Source organism: Cryptomeria japonica, unplaced genomic scaffold (genome assembly GCF_030272615.1).
Source record: "Cryptomeria japonica unplaced genomic scaffold, Sugi_1.0 HiC_scaffold_406, whole genome shotgun sequence".
NCBI lineage: Eukaryota > Viridiplantae > Streptophyta > Pinopsida > Cupressales > Cupressaceae > Cryptomeria > Cryptomeria japonica.
Window position 1 is genome coordinate 16,735 of NW_026729227.1, and position 25,078 is coordinate 41,812.

Below are 25,078 nucleotides of genomic sequence, written 5' to 3' on the forward strand. Positions count from 1 at the left end.
CTTGAGAAACTAAAGAGGGGATCGATTGCACAATCTCATTATCTAACGCAACTAGATCAGCTATAAGAAGTGACTTAAAGAACCTAACAGCTTCAGAAGCAATCTCTTCCTCATCTACCAAATTGTTTCCATTAGAGTCAGTAATGTAGGAAATTTGATTACGCTGCCTCTTGAGCTTAGTTGAGGAATGGAAAAACTTAGTGTAGTCACATAAATCTGTCCAGTTTAATTAAATGAATATTTTCTATTTATTTGATTAAAAAACCCACTAGCCATCAGTTAATTAAATTAATATTTAATTAATTCATCTTCAAACATTCTCCTAATAATTAAATAAATTATTGAATTTATTTTAATTAATTCATTATACCAAATTCACAAATCAATTAAATGAATAAATCTATTTATTTAATTAAATCCCCCTTTTCCTCTTTTAAATAAATTAACATTTATTTAGATCATTAAAACCCCCCCACTTGCATTTTCCCAACTTGCACACATTTATTGAAAATTTTTTATTTTATTTTAATTAAAATCCTATTTTCCCTCACCCATCAAATCCACTTGCATTCCTAAACCCCCTTCTAGATTCTTCTAAACCCTTCCTAATTAGCCTAATCCATCCCCTAATTATTGTCACATACCTAAGCAACTTTAAGTCATTTCTCAAAGACTCCAAAGTCTTTGAAAAGCATTTAATGCTTTGTGTGTTCAACAAATTAACCTCCAAAGTCTTCCAAACCATTTATGGCTCTTACATGACCATTAATGGCTCTTACATAACCAATTATGGTTAATTCAACTTGCACTCATGGGTCTCCTCAAGCATTTATTGCTTTGACCATGGTTATCCCTTTTTCCTTTGCAAAAGAGTTTATCCATTGGATAAAAACTTTATTCTTTGAATAAAGAATTTATTCACTCAACCCAACCTTGACCTTAACCCCCAAGTTGACTCCCAAGTTATGTCAAGCATTTAATGCTTATTCCCTCTCCTCTCAACCTATCTCATATTGACACTTGTCATCCTGGGATTGGGTTGAAAGCCCTCACATGGATCTTAAGCCCTTCAATCCTGGCCCTTATTGAGATTACTCAATCTCAACCATCCATTGCTCCATTTTTCTTATAAATAGAGCCCATTTCTTCATAATCCAAATCCTGAAAACTTGTATGCATTTAAACTATAGTGAATTCTAGAGAGAATTTAGCATAAACCACTAATATAATTGTTATTTTGGCCTAAAATAAATCATTTTAGCATTATAGCATCTAATATTAGCTTTTATCTACATTTGCATAGCATTTAGAGTAATCATCTACAATCTTGAACCTCCATAAGCATCCATAGTGCAAAAAGTTGTTGAGAGCTACACTAATTTGGAACTTGGAGAGGAGAGGAACAAAGGAGAAGGAGCCAAGAGCAGGTTGAGAGGCAAATGGAGATGTCTTGTTATATTTGTTTCATTTGTTAAATATGTTAGCATGATCTTAGTATCTCTTTTGGTATGCCTGCTTAGGTTAATCTTTGGTTGAATAACACTAACATTAATCCTGTTTCTTGTTGTTTGTGTGTGTGTTATACTACCACAGGTTTTAATCTAACTTCTCTTTTTGTAGAGCATCATTTGGTGAACCCGACGTGAATCGAAGCACCCAAAAACAATTTTTTTTAACCCAACTAAAATGTTTGAATGTTGAATTTGACACACAAGTTGCGCTTTAGCACTTTTGATCATGTTGTAGCGCTATTGCAACTTGACATTCTAGCGCTATTGTTTTTACAATAGTGCTATTGTACCAAGTTTGGCGCTATTGACATTTATTTAGTGCTTCTGTGCTTGTTCTAGCACTTTTGCTCTTGTTCTAGCGCTTTTGCATCTGCTGTCAAAATCTTTCTTTTAGCACTTTTGTCTTTGTAATCACGTGTTTTTGGTTAAATAACACTCCTGATTTCACACAGACTAGCACTATTGTAACAGAACATTGTAAGCAAGACCTTGTAACAAAAATAAAATAAAATTTTTAGGCTTGTGGAAGCCTCCCCTAGGTTTGGATTTTGCTAACTATTTGTTTCTTGTGCAGGTCTAAACTAACTTCCTTGAAAATCAAAAATTTGTTTTTAGTGCTTTAAAATTGAACAAAATCATTTTTCCATTTCTTGCAAGTTAGGATCAAATTTTACATTTTGGTGCTCTAAAATTGAACAAAACAAGTTTGTTTTCTTGCAAGATTAGGATCACTTGTATTTGGTGCTAAAAAATTGAACAAAACAAATTTACTTCCTTGCAAGTTAGGTCCATTTTATTTGGTGCTTAAAACAAGACAAGACAAATTTCTTTCTTGCATCAAACTAAAATTTCACAATCCACACTTCCATTTTGGTAGAAATAAAATTCACAATCAACTTGTTTCAAATTTTGCAAGCGGTTTACTTCATGCGTACATGCTTCAAATTAAGTTGACCAGGATTTTCAAAATTCTAGTTTACTCAAACCTTTTGCCTTTGAAATTTAAAAAGAACATCATGATTGTTGGAGCAACATCTCCAATTAGATAGAAAAACATTGCAATGACAAGTTAAAAAGAACAAGTGAATTTAGTGTTTGGCACACTTGTGCAAAAGAGTTGGTCGAGTGGTCCTACTTCTAACACACACTATCCTCTCCCTTGGCTTTCGTGGTCCTAGGTGCAAGAGAAAAGTGTAAGTAACACTCAAAATTTTTATTTTTTAAGAGAGGCCTGCCAAGAGACACATCACTCTTGGGAATGACCTCATGCGGTAAATCCTTTGAGCCGCTATAGAAATCAGGTGAGAGTGAAAGCTGTAGCCTTGGGTTTATTTGTTCCTACAGTGTAACTTGCCGAAAGGACAAATGAGCCCCACCACAAGTTACAAGGCTCTTAAGTGAGTCACTGAATGAACTTATGTCCAAAGACATAAAAAATTACTAAACACCTTTAAGTAGTAGCCCACCTGTTCTATTGATTGAGGATATTTGTGATATAATTCAGTGCAAGAGCATAGATGGTTTTGCTCCCAAGATACTCACCATACATATTTCTTTGAGTAGAAACATAACTTTTTGAAAAGTCACTTGTGGCTTGATAAAAGTGGTGACTCCCCCATCATAGGGATCATCTATTTGTTATGCTCGTGCAAGACTTAGTATATCACATCCTTACCTACCACAACAGGATTCCTAAGGTATGTAATACCAAAGTCGAAGAAATATCAAGATGTGGGCTGAATTTATCGCAACTGGCCATTTAACCTTAGGGATAAAAAGTTTTTGAAGTGTTTTCATTTTTGAGTCAAGACCAAGTACAAATTGAGTTGGCTTCAGGCTTTGGAAATACACCTTAAAATACATCTAAAGGAAAAGGGTCATAAAATGTCCAAAGGATTGGGTTGCTCTAGACCCATACTTATTTGTGCCTTTTGAGGCAACATTCTTGTGTTTATGTGCTTGCTTTGTTTTCTTGTCAAAGAAAAATAAAAAATTAGTTCCAAAAACTTGTATTCATCCAACACAAAAACATTTTCAGAACATCAACAAAAGGATCCAAATCAAAGAGCAAAAAATATCAAACTATATGACCATTCTTCACATCTTAAGAAAGAAGAATCTTCATCAAAACATCAACTTGAAAAGAAGACCATTGAGCTCAAAGGCTCTTATCAAAAGAAGGAAATTCTTCTATCTTAATAGACAAATCTTTGTCTCTAATAGAACCTTCTTACGTCACATGCATCTCTATCTTCAAGGGAAATCAAATGAATTTGATCAAGAGTCATTAAACTGCAAAGCTTTTATGCAATATAGAGCTTTGAGTTATCACAAAAACAAAGGAGGCAAGATCAATCCTAACTTCTTTCTAGAAATTTGTATCACATACAACATAGCTCGAGAAATGCCACCAACTCCCGAAAGAGAAGAGGTAGAATTTGTCCCATATGTAACACGAAGTTTCTATTGAAGTTAAACATTTCATCCATTTTTCACCTTCACATCATCACTCCATTTCAACTCTCAAAACATTAAGAGGTTCTTGTCCTAAGCTCTCTTTGGATATTGCTTGAATCAAACACAATACATCACTTTTTAGAGTGTCTCTACATCTAGGAAAAGCTCATCCTAAGAGACATCTCTACACAAGTTAAAACTAGTTTATGAGTGAATCCTCTCATTACTAGGTAGTTAAGTTTGTAACACATCTCAGATTTCTCTGAACCTTATCACATGAAACTTTGTCAAAAACAACAAGCAATTCAAGAAAGAACTTTGGTAACATCTACCTTTAAAGTGATAGAGATCCATATGCAAAACACCACACCAAACATAAATCTCTCATTTCATCAACAACTCATCATCATTTTCACCCAACTTCAACAAAAACTTATAAACAAAATGGCTCAAACTAGATTAAGAACTAGACAACAAGAAATTGAGGAAGAAGAAGAGGAGGAAAATATCAATGAATTCCAAGAAGCCCTTGGAGGAAATGAAAATGATGAAAACCCAAGTACTCCTACCTTGGCAACAATAGAAAGGGCACAATACAACCCTCTTTTTAACAGATTTTTTGATGAAATACTCAGGAGCAATGCGGACACTTACTTTTTAAGACTTGCTCAAGAAGGAGCCAAACTCCCCTCTGACTTTAATCTTGCACAACTAAGACAAGCATTAGAATGACAAAGTCGCAATGAGGAAGAAAGAGGTAGAGATCCCATCAGACACAACTTTCATTGAGGTAATCCACCACCTCCTCCTCCTCCAAATGAAATAGAGATGTTAAGGCGACAAGTTGAAAATCTCGCCCAACAACTTCATAGTGGCGTGAAAACAAATCAGTTTTCACTTAATGACATTTGTCCCTATCCCTTTGATAGGAATCTTTATATGCCACCCTTTCCATGAGGGTTTGAAACACCCAAGTTTGAAAAGTATAGAGGAAAAGGAGATCCTCGCGATCATGATAGAGAGTTCCATTCAACATGCCTAGAAGTGGCATACAAGGATACATACCTAATGCGTCTCTTTCCCAAAGTTTGGGAGGAACAACCACATCATGGTTTTCCCAATTACCAAGTGGCATTAGGACCTTTGAAGAACTAATCCAGAAGTTCCTATCACATTACTCAAACAATATTGAATGGGATATCACAATGGCTGATCCATGTAACACTAAGCAAAAACTAGGTGAGCTATTTTCGGTCTTTCTGCAATGATGGCATCAAATGTCTAGCAGACGTTCACTTCAATTACCAGAATGAGAATTAGTGGAAATATTTATTTCCAACTTAAACAACGAAATGGAATTTCACCTAGATCTCAAAGACACAGATTCCTTCAATGACATGATCACAAAAGGTTTAAAGTGTGAACAGGTTCTCATAAAAAAAGGGCTAATCAAAATCTACAATGAGCCAAAGGATGCCCCTCATCCACGCTTCAATAGTGACAAACCAAACTTTTGGAACAAAAACAAAAATAGCATCAACGACGGGGTTGTGGATGCAAGAACTATCAAAAGTGCCCAACCTGTGGTTAGATTTGTAGGATAGAATCCTCCACCAAAGACTAACACAGTTGTTCCTCCAAATCAAGGACACATCACATCTCAAGATGAACCCAGACCGCGTCAACAAAAACCAAAATGAACATACACTCCCTTAGGGAAACCCATCAAAACTATGTTACGTCAGTTGGTTTCTCAGAATCTGGTCACCTTACCTAGAACATCAAATTATGAACCTCAAGTCAAACCTGCATGGTGGAGAGATACTGAACACTATGATTTCCATCAAGGAAAAGGACATAAGACAAGTAATTGTCACAGATTGAAAGATCTTATTCAGGATCTTATTGACCGAGGGGAAATCAAAATCGAAGGACATGACCCAAAGACAACAAACAATGATCATCTGATGTTCAAAAATCCACTTCCATCACAAGATCAAAGGGGTCCTTCCACTTCAGGTAGAAACACAGACACTACTGATTATACACAAGCAGCGTATAATTACACTGTGAATCACCTATACGATGCTAGTGAACACATTGCAACTATTACCATTAAGAAACCCAGCTCCACTTGCAATGTTGTTAAATGTCGCAGCAAGATTACCATAAAAGTAGCTCCACAAGGCACCCCATCTATCCCCAAATAGTATAACCTTTTGGACCAGTTAGATAAAATGCCTGCACAGGTATCCATCTTAGAGCTATTATGCCTATCTCCATCTCATAAAACAATCTTGGATCAAGCTCTCCAAGAGGTGTCAGTCCTTGCTAACTTGAATATAGATCAGTTCCAAGCCATGGTTGGAAGTCTAAAGCCATCACCTTGTCTCACTTTCTTTGAAAGTGACAACTCTTCCTTCCAGCAACCACATAACGCCTCACTACACATTGAAGGATTTATCAATCAGCATAGGATCAAGCGAGTCTTGATCGATAATGGACCAAGCCTGAATATTTGTACACTCCAATTAGTCACTACATTGGGATATGCAATTGAATCAGTGGATCCTCACAAGAAGATCACAATCAAAGCTTATGATGATGCAGAGCGTTCATCCAAAGGAGCTATTGTACTACCAATCCGAGTAGGCCCTATGGTGAAGCATATCATATGTTAGTTTCTGGAGCTTCCTATGCCATACAATTTGTTGTTGGGAAGACCTTGGATACATGCCATGCAAGCCGTTCCATCCACTTACCATCAGTGTATCAAGTTCCCACATAATGGTACAGAAAACACAATCCTGAGCGATGCAAACCCCTTTGCATATTATCACAACATAAATCATCAACCAAAGATTACTATTCCCAACAATAGAGAAGCCATCTCCTCCACGTCATACATAAGTCCCGCCTCTCTTTCCAATTCAAACACTCTTATACCTAAGCAAGAGAAGCTCAAAATGAAAATTGCAGAGGAAGGTCCTAGAGAATATAATCTAAGCCAACTCTTTTGTGTTGGATAAATGCCCACTTCTCCTAAAACACATGGCAAACCTCAACAAGTGCTTTAGACATCACTGGTCACACCAGCTTGTACATTGATGCCTTTCATCCTTGGAAAGAGTCAAGAAGAAGAAACCAACAATGAAGACATAGCAGAATGGATCTACAAGGATCCTATCACCACCAACATTCTGCAAGCTAAACTCCCCACAGATCAATATGGCAAAGATCTTCTCATTATGCAAAGAATGGGATATGATGGTCAAAGTGCTTTAGGGTGTTTTAAGCAAGGATGACATGAGCCACTGCAGATAGAAATGAAGCCTAAAGATAACACAGGCTTAGGCTTTCAAAAGGAGATCTTTCCTAAGCTCAAATTCAAAGGGAAACCCAGCAAACCACTATATCAACCTACTACAAAAAGGCCACCTTTGATTATAAAAGCAGCACCCCATAACATAACAACTGTCCCATTGAAACTAAAAATCCCAGCAAAACCATCTGCAATGCCAGTCGTCCCATCAATTCACCCAGCAACACCATCAGCAATAGTCATAACATCAATAGTCCCCTTAGCAGCAGCAACTCTATCCAAATTCCCAGCAGTATTTACAACACCAGCGGTTCCAGTAGAAGAAGAGGATTCAACACTACCAACACTCCTTGTATCAGATTCATTGATCCCCATAATTCTTCCTCCAGCACCAATCATCTCATCTACAATGATACATCAGCCGATCACCCCTGCAGTGTTTAACTCAAGAGGTATCCCTGTATGGTATAGCAACTGGATCCTGGAAAGTGACTCTGAAACTGACTCACATGAATGGGAGTTTGATTCAGTACATCTGAATACTTTAGATGAGGAAGACACATCACCCCCTCCACCCCACAAAGACATCCCTGTTTACGGAGAAGCACAGATAAAGATCTCTTAGGTTCCTAAACTAGAAACTTCTTCCACAGACCCTACATCACATCCTATGCCTAATTCTGATAGGGAGAGTACCATCAATGACCTTCACCACAACGTATTAACCCTCATTGACACATCACACAAACTTAACTTAATCGATGAGGTAATGCCCATTATCCATCCTGAACTCATCGAATGGAACCAACCTAATCCCTCATGTCTTGACCATTTCCAAAATGACGAGGCAATCATTGACTTCTTGGAATTACGAGATAACATACCAAGCGGGGATCACAAAGCTGGATTCACCATAGAACTTAATAGCGCAACATACTTTAGGGCAGATGCCAAACCTTTCAGTTGCAAAAATATAACAATAAAACATGGATCTTCTAGTGAAAACCACACTGTGGCATTGTTTGATCCCACAAAAGTAAAAAGAAAGTGTATCCAATGGTGAAAATCTCTCTGAGGTGCTCGAGGATGAAAGGTTTGACAACCTTCTGTCTAGTACACAACAGGAAAGATCACTGATTCTAATCAAGGAAACAAAAGAATACAATGTGGGGACTCCTAAAATGCCTCACCACATACATCTGGCATCTCTTTTGACTCCAGAGGAATAGCCCAAGTTTGTCAAATTCTTCCAAAAATGCAAGATCAACTTTGCATGGTCATATGCAGACATGCCTGGTCTTGATTTGGATTTAGTCATGCATCACCTCACAGTAGTAGAAGGAGCTAAACTTGTCAAGCAGAAGCTTCACAAGATGCATCCTCAGATTGTCATCCTAGTCAAAGCAGAACTTAAGAAACTCCTGGATGTCAGCTTCATTCGACCCATTGATTATGCGGATTGGATATCCAACATTGTGCCTATCGGCAAACCAAATGGGGGCATCCGTATCTGTACTAACTTTAGAGATCTAAACAAAGCATGTCCTAAGGATGACTTCCCCCTACCAAATATCGACATCATAGTAGACCTAACAGTAGGACATACCATGCTTTCACTCATGGATGGATTTTTAGGGTATAGTCAGATAAAAATCACACCAAAAGATCAGCACAAGACAACCTTCACATGTCCATGGGGCACATACTACTAGAACATAATGCCTTTTGGTCTAAAAAATGTGGGAGCAACCTATCAACGAGCAATGACTACTATCTTTCATGATATGATGCATACCATAATGGAAGATTATGTTGATGATTAGTAGCAAAATCACTCACAAGAGAAGGTCATCTGGACATATTAGAGAAAATATTTGATAGATTAGAACAATATCATGTTCGACTCAACCCAAAGAAATGTGTCTTTGGAGTAACCTCAGGGAAGCTTCTCGGATACATTGTCTCAAGCAAAGGCATTGAGGTTGACCTAGCAAAGGTCAAAGCAATCATGGACATGCCACCTCCGAAGAACATCAGTCAGCTAAGGACATTACAAGGGTGGCTCCAATCTATCTGTAGATTCATTACACAACTGGCTGATAAGTGTCACCCATTCACACACCTGCTACACAAAAACATCCACTTTCAGTGGGATGCTAGATGCTAGCAAGAATTTCAAATGTTTAAAGATTATCTCATGAATATGCCATTGCTGATCCCACCAGATCCAAGTAGGCCTCTACTACTCTATATTTCAGCAACTAATATAGCTTTGGGTGTACTACTGGCACAACATAATGCAAAAGGGAAAGAGTGTGCTATTTAGTACATTTCTCGCACGCTGGTTGGCAATGAACTCAATTACAACCCTATTGAGTGAGCTTGCCTAGCAGTAATCTTGGTAGCCACTAAACTAAGGCACTATCTATTAACTCACAAGGTACAACTCATTGCAAAGATTGATCCACTCAAGTACTTACTCAGCAAAGTAGCATTGACAGACCGCTTGGCCAAATGGGTCATGATTCTTAGTGAATTTGACATCGAGTATGTGGACCATAAGGCTATCAAAGGGAAAGTTATTGCAGATCAGTTGGCCGATGCACCCCTCAAAGGTGATCATCACCTCATTTCCAATTTTCTAGATGAAGAGATATTAATGATCACAGAAGTATAGCCATAGAAGCTATACTTTGATGGTTCATACACTAGGCATGGCTCGGGGGCATGCATTCTGTTTATCACACCTCAAGGTGACAGCATCCCGGAGTCTTATAGGCTCACATTTCCATGCACAAACAACATAGCTAAATATGAGGCTTTGATCACGGGACTCAGGCTAGCCATACAATGGAAGTTACAAGAGCTTCAAGTATATGGCGACTCCCAACTGGTCATTTGATAAGCAACTGATGAATATCAGACTAAAGATGATAAACTCATGCCATACAAGTAAATGGTGGACAATCTAAAGGCATCATTTACTACTATCACCTTTGAGCAGATACCTAGAGATCAGAATCGAGCCGCTGATGCTATGGCTACTATTGCATCTCTCCTAGATCTTTCAAAAAATTCAACACGCTATGAGTTCTTGGTCGAACAGCTTTGGATTCCCGCTTATGATATCCCCAAATCTGAGATGATATGTCACCTTGTTGGTTCTGAATCCCCATGGTACAGTGAGCTCTACACCTATCTCCATGATCACACACTTCCTCCTAACCAATCGAATAACCAACATAAAACCTTCATTCGCCAAACTGCTCGATATACCATTATTGCTGAAACCCTATACTGATGCAGTCTTGATGGTACTCTCCTTCGATGTCTGGAACAAGATGAGATAACAAAGGCCTTGGAAGAAGTACATGAAGGAATTTGTGGGACTCACTCAAGTGGCCCGTCACTAGCCAAAAAGATCATATGAGCTGGATACTATTGGCCATCCATAGAAAAAGACTCCTACTACTTTGTCAGAAAATGTAAGAAATATCAAGTTCATGGAGACCTGATACATGCACTAGCACAAGAATTGCAACCAATCACAACACCATGGCCCTTTTGTCAATGGGGACTTGACCTTGTGGGTAAAATCCATCCATCTTCATCCAACAACCACAAATTCATTATTACCACCACCGAATACTTCACAAAGTGGATCGAAGCTATTCCACTTACCCAAGTCATCAGCAAGCAGATCGCCTCATTCATTCTTAATTACATCATCTGCCGGTATGGTGTACCCATGTCCATCATCATAGATAACGGGCTCCCTTTCAAAATTCAAGATGTCCATGAATTCTGTGAGAAGTTTCACATCCAACACCACTTTTCCACCCCCTATTACCCACAAGGCAATGGTCAGGCTGAAGCATCAAATAAGAACATATTGAGAATCCTTATGAAGATAGTCAATGATGCCGGCCATGATTGGCATGTTCAACTAAATCCAACACTATGGGCATATCAAACTAGCATTCGAACCCCTACAGGCGCAACTCCTTACTCACTAGTCTATGGTGCCAAAGCTATCTTACCTATTGAGGTTGAGATACCTTCACTACAAGTTTCCTTGCATAATCTAATAGATGATGAAGCATACAGGGTATCATGTCTTCAGGACTTAGAGCTACTTGATGAGAAGCGACGAGCTACATACAACCACCTCAAAGCCTATCAGCAGCGCATGAGCATAATCTATAATCATTGGGTTAGACCTTGTACATTTGAGGTAGGTGATCTTGTTCTACGAGAGAATCCTTGTAACCAACCCAACTGAGAACATCAGGGAAAGTTTGAATCAAACTAGCTGGGTCCATATGTTATCACTGCTATGTTTGGGTTTGGGGCATATCAGTTGGCTACTTCAGAAGGAGAACCGCTAGCAGATCCGATCAATAGCATGCACCTCAAACAGTTTTATACCTAATTTGTACAGAGCATCGGGCTCCCATACATACCAGAAGAATACCAAAAACATTCAGAAAAATGTCCTGAAGAAATACACAAAAAAATAAAAAACAGACAAACAAACAAAAACAAAAACATTAAAATAGTAAAGAAAGCTCATGCATCCAAACGGTGAACAACCACTCCGGTGGCACCTTGGGTAAGTGCAATGGTGAAAACCTGGCAAATAGGTGCCACTCGTAAAGGCTATGGCTCCATTATCTTTCAGGCATGTTGCGATCACATTCATTACATACATACATCCATCCATCCAAACTATGGCTTGATATTGATCTGCAATCGAGAGAAAGAACTTCATGTGTCTTGCATCCCGCTTTTTCATAGTCATGTCTAAACTGGGGGCAATACCCTTACCCTATTTTTTATGGAAGTGGATTTTACATTACTTGTGATTCATTGGGTTCATCATTCGAAACTATCTCACAAAATCCAAAAACATTCAAAACAATCATCGAAAATCCAAAAAACATTCAAAACAATCATCAAAAATCCAAAAAACATTCAAAACAATCATCAAAATACCAAAAACATTCAAAATCACAAAATCCAAAAATAATAGAAAACATCAAAATCAAATACAAACATGGTAGCACATTGTACATACTCATCTGGGCAGATACCATGCAAAACATTGTGATATACTCCACAAAATGACCACTTATCAAATCAACCAAACAATCAACATCAAACACTCAAACTGTCTTCAACAAGGATGCATCCTTCCTTACCAAAAACAAAGACAAGATGACATTTTTTTCTTTGACAAGAAAATTTTGTTTAAGCTATCAAATACTTGGTTGATTTGTGGGTTATTCATATCAGGTTCTTACAGCATTGTTTGTGTATCTTCTGCAATTTATTCCGATAAAATTTTGGGGCATGTACTAATGGTGTCTACGTGGGAAGTTCACTAAGTTACATGATCTTATGCGAAATGCAGTCATAGATGATTACAGCTTGCTGACTACAGTGTATACCTCGACCATCTAAACATGAACCATTATCGAGGATCCATATTCTTTATTCTTTATGTATGTTGTTGGCTTTCAAGCACAATGCTCTTTCTTTGGTTCCTCCCACCTCATCCAAACTGGCTAAAGGTTTTATCTCTTATTATGGTATGAACTTGTCTTAGGATATGATCAGCCTAAGATCAAGGAGGACAATCCAAGTCATGCATGAAAAGAGATGATCCTTGTCTATTCCACAAGCAATACTCTGGTCAACCTGACCCATTATATCAAGTTGTTTGTATTAACTTGCTATATCAAAAATCCATGAAAGGAATACTCAAGTCATCTTGAATCATTATGTCAAGTTGCTTGTATTCTATTCAAACATTTTAAAGCTCAACATTTGATGAAAATAGAGCACTATGGATCATCATTCCATCTCATCTGTTTATATTGCATTCTGTTGCATATCGCCCATCCATTTACTCACTCATATACATGATTTTTTATGCAAATGTGAACAAAGTTAATCTGAGTAGTTATGTGAAAATTGGCTTGGTCTTGGATACAATCACGATAGAGTCCTCTGATACATCATCAGTGCATTATGCAAAGTTCAGACAACCTTGCATTCATCTATCATAATCACATCATCATTTCATTATATTTAGTTGCATTGACATTAATCTTTACCCATTCATTAGCATGCATTTCATATCATTTAGTTGCATTTACTTGCATTAGTATCATTATATCATTTCATTATTGCACTCATAAAATTTAAAAAGATTAATTGTCCTTATTTACTACCATGATTAACCATTACTAAACATTCATTTATCTATCCATTTAGTTAAAAAGTGCATTCATTCATCCATTTTAATGTCTTATTATACTCATTTTATTTCACTTAGAATTCATTTAGATTGCATTCATTATCCCTTTTTAAATTGCATTAAGGTGCAGTTATTCATTTACCATAAGTTGCATTATCATCACATTATCATTTTACTTCATCCTATTTAGGCATTTAGAATCATCAAAACCCTTTGTTTCAAACATTGGTTCATACATTATAACATATACATTCATTTAGACATCATCATTTAAACATTTGTATTGTACATTTGTTTATCCATGTTACATTCATTTTAAACCATCTAGATGCATATCCATAAATAAATTATTCATTCAAAGAATTGCATTCACCTCATTGCATATCATTATCTCATCATTGTATTGATATAAAGTACAAGATACTATCTAGCCCATCTATATCATTATATCATTATGTATACATCATCATCATGGCATTACATACATAAAACAATACATCAAACAAATCATGCATATATAAATCTGCATTCACATGTTAGTATCTAACATCATACAAAATGCATATAAGACATCATGCACGAATAGATCATCATAAACACATGCATATAGGGATCATCTCATAAACTACATACATATACACATATCCATCTAAGCATAAACTAATAAATCATCATCCTGCATAACATCCATACATATCAAAAATGCATATCATAACCAAAAATGGGATCTCCTCATATATGTATCATCTCATGTATCAGAGTACAATGAAGTCCAAAACATTGGCTACCAAGAGCCATCCAAGGGACAGTCCAAAAATAACAATATCAAAATATACAAAATGCTCTCTCAGATGCCACTCTGACCAGATGCTGCACCACTATCACCCCCAGCTCCCCCACTAGTCCCTGCATCCCCTGATTTGTCTCTCTATGGAGGACCCATCAAACCCCCACTAGCTCCTACATCCCCTGATCTGTCTCTCCATGGAGGACCCATCACGCCCCCACTGCCCTGCATCCTCTAAGATCACTCTGACCTGGTCTACCGCATCTGGGAATAGTTCAATGCTTGCTAAATAGTTGGCACCACCTGCTCATATAATCCCCGCCAATACTCTATCTCAGCCTGTGCCCATCCAAATTGTCTCATCACTTCCCCTGTAGGACCCTGTGCTCCTACTCCAACCCAGACTCTCTCATGTAGCTCTGCTAATCTCTCCACCACACTATCCCTCTCCTACAGCACTACAATCAGCTCTAACTCCCATGCAAATAGTTGCACATCTCTAGCTATGACCTCTGCCTCCAAATCCTCCACCCATGTCTCGGTTGCTGTGAGTCGAGTCTGCAAATGTAATATCATATGGTCCCGAAGATTTCCACTTGATCCCTCCCCTATATCCATAGGTGCCTCACCTGTCACACCCTCTCCAATAACTCTCTCCCCTCTATCCATTGGTATCTCCCTCTCCATACCTCTCCCACCCAATCTAACTTCTCCCTGCATCAATGGTCCCTGAGATATCTGTAGTGGCAATCTACCTCTCCCTCTCTGCTGGACCCGAAAGCCTAAACCACCACCTCCACCATCCCCCCTCCTCCATCTCCACCATTTCCTCTCCCTCATCCAGCAACTATTGGTCCTCAAACTCCTCTCCTCCTCCATCTCCATCCCCTATCATCCTCAAAATCGGGAATCAGCTCTGCCAGATTTGATATCTGAGGAATCAGATGAGCAACCAGATACTACGGGTACTCCTCCGACATCCCTACATCTACCATCCTTGGCCGTATATCCCATGGTCTTGCCTATAGCATCTGAAACTCTGCCAATGCCTAATCATATGGAAGTACTGGGCCCCATGCATATCTCTCTTGAACCACTCTAGCGTACTCTCCTGATCCCCTAGGCAATCCCTACTGCCGTCCAAACTGTCTCATCACTCTGCCTGGCACCTGTCTCTCTACATGATAGCATGTCCTCCCAATGAGGAATCAGGTCATGAATACATATGGAAAGACCTCCGCATCATCCTCCCAGGGCTCACACTCTAGATAGGGTCTCCAAATCATTGCATCCAGATCATCTAGCACCCACCGCCACCACTCTAACTTCCCCAGGTGGGGCTGACTCATCATCCCGCTGTACATAAACATATAAAGCTGGTCAACTACCTAAAATCTAAGACTCACTATTTGCATCACTAGTAAGTGCTCCCATGCCCATATATGTAGCAGTGTCACCCCCATTGCCAAGGAGCCTCTCCTATGGTACACTACGTCATGCAGCTCCTGATACATGTGCGCTAACACGCACGGTCCCAAGCAAATCAGGTATCCTCTGTCATCATCTGCTCTATAACCAGTCCCAACCTAATGGCCAGACAATGTGATCACCTATCGGGACATAGTAGCCCTCCCACAATCCCCGACAAAACTATTGGCAATGGCTCGTACAAAGCAGCAATATCCTCCTACGCTATGGAGCCATCATCAATGTACACGTCCTCATCAAAGAATCTCTGCACTGCTACAGTCCCCCATGATCTATCATATGTGACTAGCTCACCCCGAATGGGAATATGCAGGATGCGCCACACATCCTCTAGTGTCACTGTCATCTCCCCCTGTGCTAAGTGAAACATGCATGTCTCACTGTGTCAGTGCTCTACCAAGGCTGTAATCAGACCGTGACTCATCTGAATCATGGGCATGTGCATCACATCATACAACCCAGTCACTGTAATGCAATCAGTCTCGGCCTCTGTCAGCCGATCGTGTAGCCCCTGTGTAGCTGGATGTCTCTTGTGCAACTATAAAATGCATAGATCCTCCTGCACATGTGCATCATCAATCATCATCAGTTGTTTTGTTTCAAACTTTCTTAAAGTTTAAACCTAGACTATCAACAAATACTTTGATCAAGTATCTTCGGGTCTCAACAGGTAAGCAAAAATGGCACACCTAGACTTCAACAGGCATTTATCCTAGTGACCTAAGTCTCATCAGAGCTGCTATGGTTCAAAACAACTCTCACTTCACATCCCTATCCATCCATCATTGACATCACGATATTTTTTATTCACACAAACTCGGGTATCTATTTTCCTAAAACAAAAGCACTATCTTGCAAACAAAAGCGCTAATCCCCTAACAAAAGTGCTCAATCAACCATGCAAAAGCGCTCAAACAACACAAGCACTATAAAAGTTGTGCAATAGCGCTACTTAACAATAAACATGCTCAATTGACCCCTCAATAGCATTACACCAACAAAAGCACTCAAACATGTATACAAAAGCACTTATATTTTCACAAGTGCTCAAACAACAGTATAATAGCGCCATTGCGACACAAAAGTGCTAATTCATTGGACAAAAGTGCCAAAACATAGTTTCAATGCTATTGTCACGACTCAACTTGGACTCAGCAAAAAATATGTCAAAAATGCATAAAATTCAAAATTTCAAATTTGCGTACCACTGGTCCGTAGTCATCTGGCCGCTGGAATCATCGAACTCGCTCAAATCGGTGCTCTACTACTGGTATCCGCATCTTGTCTGCTGCTTGCTCCTCCAAAAGGTCACTGTCAGAGTTCAAAATTCACAATGGTCGTGGTTACAAATGACCCTGTTTTCACCCCTTTAAACCCATTTAAACCCTTCGCCGTCACTGTAACTTTTCCCCCGCTCACCACCATGGTCCTCGTGAACTTCCTGAAACTCCCATTTCTCCATTTTCTCTTTGATTTCTTCTATTTTTCCCCTACATTGCTAACTTCTTCTCTTCTATCACCCTGCCAATTTTCATTCTTTTTCGAGAGATCACTTGATTTTTCGAAATTTTTTCGACCCATCTCTCGAGGGGGCATATCACCCACTAAATTAACATTTTATGGGGCACTTCTTCACACGCCTATTTTTCTTTCTTTGAAACGACACGATAAACTGCACCATCTCAAAGAGGGGCAAATGTAGTCACATAAATCTGTCCAGTTTAATTAAATGAATATTTGCTATTTATTTGATTAAAAAACCCACTAGCCATCAATTAAATAAATTAACATTTAATTAATTCATCTTCAAACATTCTCTTATTAATTAAATAAATTATTCAATTTATTTTAATTAATTCATTATACCAAATTCACAAATCAATTAAATGAATAAATCTATTTATTTAATTAAATCCCCCTTTTCCTCTTTTAAATAAATTAACATTTATTTAAATCATTAAAACCCCCCCACTTGCATTTTCCTACAAATGCAACTTGAACACATTTATTGAAATAAATTAATTTCATTTTAATTAAAATCCTATTTTCCCTCACCCATCAAATCCACTTGCATTCCTAAACCCTCTTCTAGATTCTTCTAAACCCTTCCTAATTAGCCTAATCCATCCCCTAATTATTGTCACATACCTAAGCAACTTTAAGTCACTTCTCAAAGACTCCAAAGTCTTTGAAAAATATTTAATGCTTTGTGTGTTCAACAAATTAACCTCCAAAGTCTTCCAAACCACTTATGGCTCTTACATGACCATTAATGGCTCTTACATAACCATTTATGGTTAATTCAACTTGCACTCATAGGTCTCCTCAAGCATTTATTGCTCTGACTATGGTTATCCCTTTTGCCTTTGCACAAGAGTTTATCCATTGGATAAAAGCTTTATTCTTTGAATAAAGAATTTATTCACTCAACCCAACCTTGACCTTAACCCCCAAGTTGACTCCCAAGTCATGTCAAGCATTTAATGCTTATTCCCTCTCCTCTCAACCTATCTCATATTGACACTTGTCATCCTGGGATTGAGTTGAAAACCCTCACATAGATCTTAAGCCCTTCAATCTGGACCTTTTTTGAGACTACTCATCTCAACCATCCATTGCTCTATTTTTCCTATAAATAAAGCCCATTTCTTCATAATCTAGATCCTGAAAACTTGTATGCATTAAAGCTATAGTGAATTCTAGAGAGCATTTAGCATAAACCACTAATATAATTGTTATTTTGGCCTAAAATAAATTATTTTAGCATTATAGCATCTAATATTAGCTTTTATCTACATTTGCATAGCATTTAGAGTAATCATCTATAATCTTGAAGCTCCATAAGCATCCATAGTGCAAAAAACTGCTGAGAGCTACACTAATTTGGAACTTGGAGAGGAGAGGAACAAAGGAGAAGGAGCTAAGAGCATTATGAGAGGCATTTGGAAATTTCTTGTTATATTTGTTTCATTTGTTAAATATGTTAGCATGATCTTAGTATCTCTTTTGGTATGCCTGCTTAGGTTAATCTTTGGTTGAATAACACTAACATTAATCCTGTTTCTTGTTGTTTGTGTGTGTGTTATACTACCACAGGTTTTAATCTAACTTCCCTTTTTGCAGAGCATCACTTAGTATTTCTATCCCCATTGGAAAGCCAAAGATATCTAGACTTCTACCTCTAATAAGATTCTTCCCTAGCCAAAGTTTTAGAAAGTTGAAAGTTCAACAACTTCAACCTATCATACAAAAGAGAGGACATTCCTAAAGCCATAATAGTCTTATTAATTTGTTCATTTTCTTCCTGAGTCCTAGCCTTTCCCTAAAAATGTTCTTGAAATGTGATACATTCCACACCTTAGTCTTATGTTTTAAGAAACCCATCTTCTTAACAAGCTGAAACATATGGGATCTAGGAAAGAATGGAGCAGAACACCACCATTGCTTTAATGAAGGTAGGAAAGATTGATCCCGAAACCACATTGGCTCAAACTTAAAAGGTAACTTTCGAGGAGCCCTACCCTAAAAAATAGTAAACTGAATAGGAAGATGATCAGAGCCAGTAAAGGGGAGAACTAAGGAAACAAAGTCTTGTCTTGAACTGACTAGTTTTCTAAAACCAGAAAACGATCCAATCTCTCAGCAATTTGGCAAAAGTCCCTACGCATGTTGGTCCATGTAAATGTCCCATTAAGCGGTTTACAATCAACCAAATTTAAAGACAGAATGAAGAAGCAAAAATATAAAATAGAATGCTTGTTAGGGATGATTCCCCCAGCCTTTTCATTCAAACTAGTAATTGCATTAAAATCCCCCCCAAAAATTAGAAAAACATTGCACAGCAAGGCAGCAAGGGAAGCCAAAAATTCCCAAAGGTTTCTTTTTTCTAAAACCCTAGATGGCCCATAAACATTAAAGAGCCAAAATTTTAAGTTAGATATCCTACTTTTGACCAGACCAAGCATCCAGTTGGATGAAGAAGCAATTAATGAGAAATGAACACTAGAATCTTTCCAAAGAAATGCAAGACCCCTAGAAGCACCTGAAGAGGGAGAAGCACAAAAATTCCATGCTTTCCAGGAAGAGAATAACCTATCAGCCGAAGAGAAATTTAACTTAGTTTCTTGAATAATGAACACATCACACTTCATTAAGTCCAATTGTGACTTAATCAAGCATCACTTGTTAGGGGCATTTAAGCCCCTAACATTCCAGGATAAAATCCTCATTGGCCCTAAGGGGAGGCATCTTCTCCCCTCAAGATTTCCAAAGAAACTGGAGAAACCTTACTTGCTAAAAAGGTCTTGTGAAGACTATGCTTAGTTGCCAAGCCTCTTGTGACTGGCAGACTAAAGGGTTTTTTGGATCTCTTCTTTCTGGAAGTTTCCAAAGAGGAAAGAAGAGTTGACTGAAATCCCGCATTGATTTCAAGATTAGTTTTAACAAATTTGGGTTTAAAACTTCTTTTCCTAGGAGTTGACAATGTGGGAGAAAGAGGGGTTTGTACTATAGGAAGACCAGAATTGCCCAAAGAAGTGTCTGTAGGAAATCTATTCTCTAGAGCCGAAGCCACCCGACCCTCTACCTTATCCAGAAGAAAGTGAGCCGAAGATGGCCCAGGATCTGATGTCACTATGACTTTATCCAAATTAAGAACATCAAAGGAGTTTGTAGTGGGAAAAGTAGCCAAGTCATTTTCCAGAGTACCCGAAGCAACTGAGATTGAAGAAATCGCTTTATTGGCAAGATCAAAATTGAGAGACTTTATATTAATTTTTTTGTATATATATTATACTTATTTTACATTACAATATATTCCATATAATAATAAAATATATAAAATAATATTATAGATATGTATTATTATTACATTAAAAATATATATATTATTGAATTATATTTCGCATATTTATATAATGTAATATACAAAAGATAATATAGGAATATATAATATTATAAATATATTTAATAATATCATATTATATTATAGTATATTATATATTACATATATTTATTATAACATTATTAAATATAAATATGATATACTATATAATTGTAGTAGTTGATGATTTAACCTCACAAGTGAATATTGCTTTGCAAGCACACTACCAATTATGGAGATCAAGCCAGAATAATATGCTCAACAATGTGAGAATTCTTTATTGATTTCATAAAAGGATATGATTACAACGAATGAATGAATCCTTATAAAAGGATGAATGATACCCTAGATGCAAAACCCTAATACAAGATTAAATTAGTTACTAGCAAGTGTCACAATCATAATGAATGAGACAACTTAAGCTATTATTAGCCTAATCAAATAAAATAAAAAAGTACCTAAGCTAAGCTTAAGGGAAAATTTAATTAAAGAACCAAATTAATTAAATAATAAGATAATGCCTCCCAATTACTCCAACAACCCCCTTAAGATGGACTTAAGAAGTAGATAAACAATCTAAGATAATGTGTCTCAAGTTGAAGTGCACAAAACTCATTAATACCCCCAAAAATCTACTCAAACTTGAGCCATATATCCCTAGGAGTGTCACAAGAATCAATATGGAACTAGAGATTGTGTAAACCATGTAGGCCAACCAAACCCATAACCTCCTTCATCTTGTCCCTATGCTAAAAAATATCAAACTGAAGAGTCAAATTTGGTTGCGTCTCATCTAAATATGACTATAAACCCCTAGATCAATGAAATCTAGTCATATTTGTCTTCCATTTATGATAGTTATGGGGTGTAAGTTTCTCAACAAAGGGTTTCACCATTAGAATTAGTTTTTAGATTAGGCAAGTGCTAGGTAAATATTGAAGTCTAAAAGATGATGATTGTACCCTCACGGGAAGAAAAACCAACCCTTCTTTTTGAATAAGAAATGACAAAACCAAGAAATAACTAAATCTTAAATCTTAGAGTACCTAATACAAATTCTTAAAAAAGGACCCCAAATTTGTATAGAGAAATCTAGTAGCTTTGCAATGCCTACTTGTTTGTAGAAAATAGAGTCAGAGATGAGTGGGTTATGGCCTCAGAAGCACAAATCTAAAGATTTGAATACTTAGGACTAGAATAGAAAATTGGAGCCAAATTTGGAAAAGAAGACTAGTACCACTAGATTGGCGCCAAAAGCTATTTTCCAATGATATCTTGTTTGCATGATATCAATTTTGTATGACAAAGTTATGGCCAAAAATATAATTTCATGTCAATTAGGGTTTTGACGGATTGAAAGAGGCATGCACATGTGTTTGTACGGTGATGATACATGTTGACATCATCATGACATCAAATAATATTTGTAGAATATACCTCCTAGCCAAAATAATAATAGATCGCTAGAAAAAATAGATTCTATTAGAATATCAAAAGATTGCCTTAGAATATTTGTTGATCAACATAATATTTTAAGATTCCAATTGGTGCAAAATTCTTAATATTGATGTTAGCATCTCAACTACATGTGTAGGCGTAGCATACGTTTGCGACCATATGGAGTTGCAAATTTTGCCTTTCTAAAAAAGAAAAGGTCTCCCCCCCAAAAATTTAATAGATTTAAAAAGGTTACAAAACAATTTGTGTAATGTCAATGATGACTTTTCTAATGCTTTCCCAAATCACTATCTCCTTAACCTTGACATTTTTTACTATGTTACCTTTTTGGGTTGACAATTTTAGCCTTATTTTAGTGTCCTTTCATTTTGGTATATCAAGATGGATATTTTTTTATCCTCACTCCTAAATTCTCTCTCCTTGGGTAAGAAAACCTAGTAGATTACACTGAGTTATGTTCCCTAATTAAGTGTCAATTTTTTTGAAACCCTAGCGCTACCAGTATAAATCAAGTTAGGATATTGAATCATAATTCCCCAATTATTTGGACTAAAATAATTTATTTGGATAATGATAGGAATTTTCACATAACCCCGATTATCCATTATAATTTTTTTACTTCGTATATCATATTAATCAAGTTCATGTGTATCACATGGTGATTTATAGTTTAACTAGGATATACTAATTGATTTCTCATAATTATAAAAGAGAGAGAAAATGATAATTATTAGGCTATTCAATGGCTCCTATATTTTTTATTAGTAAACGTGAATAGATAACAACCGCTCACAAAGAATGCCACCCTCCTTCAATGATTTTCTCTCCTTGGAATGAGATTGGTTACTATTAATAAACCACTCTATAATTTGAGAGAGTTCTCACTTGTGATTCTTTTAGATTCATAAAGTGAATAAAGACACGCAATTTAATTTTTATAAACTTAGAATTATACCTTGTAATTATAAGATCATAGACCAATTTAAAATCTAAATTGTATAGTTGTAGACTTTTTTTTCTTTTGGTTTCCTAATGTGGATATTTATGTAGCTCCCAAAAGCACTGTAAAGTGTTGAAAACTTTTCAATCAGCAAACTACATATATTTCTCATATTAGCTCAATTTTCATATTATGATTCTCGTTGTAGTTCTATGTTTTCCATACTAGGTTATACTATTACACCCGTTTTTAAAATTTAATAAGGAGGATCGAAGTTCAAGACATGTTGTATTACAAATTTAATGTGAATATTTATTTTGGGAGGTGATGTATGGAATTTTTAGATGTAATACATTAATTTTACATATTTTCTTTTATTTTTGAGGTAATTCATAAATGATTATATTATTTTGTGTTAATGATTTTGTGTAGTATTAACAAAGTAAGGTTTGTTTTATATTTATTTTCTATGAATAAAGTAATTGGTGATGTTACAATACAGATCCTTTTTTCATTTCTAATCTTTGACATTTTTTCTTTGTTTGAATAAACAACAAAAACATATAAGTAAAATAAATTTAAAATTTAAGTGTATCAAATCGACACTTACATTGAGTAGCTAAATCCTAATGACAAACATATAATAGAATGATTTTATTTCCATATTTGAATGCTAATGTTTGATTTTCATGAGCCTAGGATTTTACTATAGCAAATTTATTTGAACGCAAATTAGATTTATGTTTTTGAATTGCTAACTATAGGGCCTTTAGTTTAATTTGGTAATTAATGGAAATCTCACTAAAGTCAAACATTTACATAGATCATTAATTTTTCTTTGCATTGTAGAATCTGATAACAGATCTAGAAGTAGTTCAATTTCTTTTAGAGATCAATTAATTTTTAGGAGGTGTAAGGTGATCTTGTGAGTTTGCCTACCTATTGGAAAAGGTTGTTAAATCTCTAATCAACAAGAAGATGTGGAGTTGATCTACAAGCCATCTCTAGGATTAAATGGTTTCTTCATTCTCTAATATATTTCATTATGAAAAAAAAATAAAAAAATATTGAAAATAAAAATTAAGTTAACAATCGATATAGCTTTTCACTTGATAACCTTAGATTGCTTGCCCCTTTTAGCAATCACATCATTAATGAACAAATTTATAACTTAACCACTAATAGAATAAGGAAAAGACTGGTCTCATGGAAAAGAATTAAGATAGAAATGATCATGAGCCCTTTATATTGATCATTTGATTCAACAAGAACAACACATTTATACAAGACAAAAATATATGTAGAAACTTAAAATGAATTTAAAATTAAGAAATAATTAGATTTATATAAGAAATCTACAAATAAAAGTTCTTATTATAATCTAACTAGAAATGAGCTTAAAACCTTATAAATTTTTTAAAAATATAACTAAACATAAAAGAATTGGATCCTAAAACATAAAATCTTACTTGAAGATGATCTTTCAATTCAAAACATGGTTCTGTCCAATTAGGATCATAATGAAAGGGTCATTTATACAGTCAAATGCATCTTGAATGCAAATGTGTACACATTTAATCCTTATGATAATGTTGCAATAATCACTACTATGTAAAACTCCTCAAAACCTGTACATTGTGTTAATTTCTATAACCCACCAACCGATTAATTTCTCAACAAATATCATAGAAAATAAACTATCTAATTTGTAGCAATTAATACTCTACATTATTTAACTAAATGAATAGCGGAAGAAAATTAAAAAGAAACCAAACACATAAACACAGGTAACATCGATATATCCATCAAACCCCAATTGAGGGAAAAACTCGTAAATGTTGAATCTTCTATTCAGCTTCAAGAGCAAACTTTCCTTCAAGAAATCACTTCACGAATCTTTCAATCTCAAAAGAATCTCATACTAGTGGCTACAACGATCTTACATATATAACCTTCTTGATGAAAACATCA

The 25,078-nt window shown here is 36.3% G+C and overlaps 1 protein-coding gene across 1 annotated transcript; it reads right to left on the reverse strand.

Moving 5' to 3' along the window:
• Nucleotides 1-7,503: 7,503 nt before the first annotated feature.
• LOC131871382 (uncharacterized) lies at nt 7,504-15,224 on the reverse strand. The gene is made up of 4 exons (XM_059215981.1): nt 15,029-15,224; nt 14,590-14,642; nt 14,417-14,480; nt 7,504-7,694 (listed from the first exon to the last, which is right to left on the reverse strand). Exons 1-4 carry the CDS (start codon nt 15,222-15,224, stop codon nt 7,504-7,506), a joined length of 504 nt encoding a protein of 167 aa, XP_059071964.1.
• Nucleotides 15,225-25,078: the final 9,854 nt, after the last annotated feature.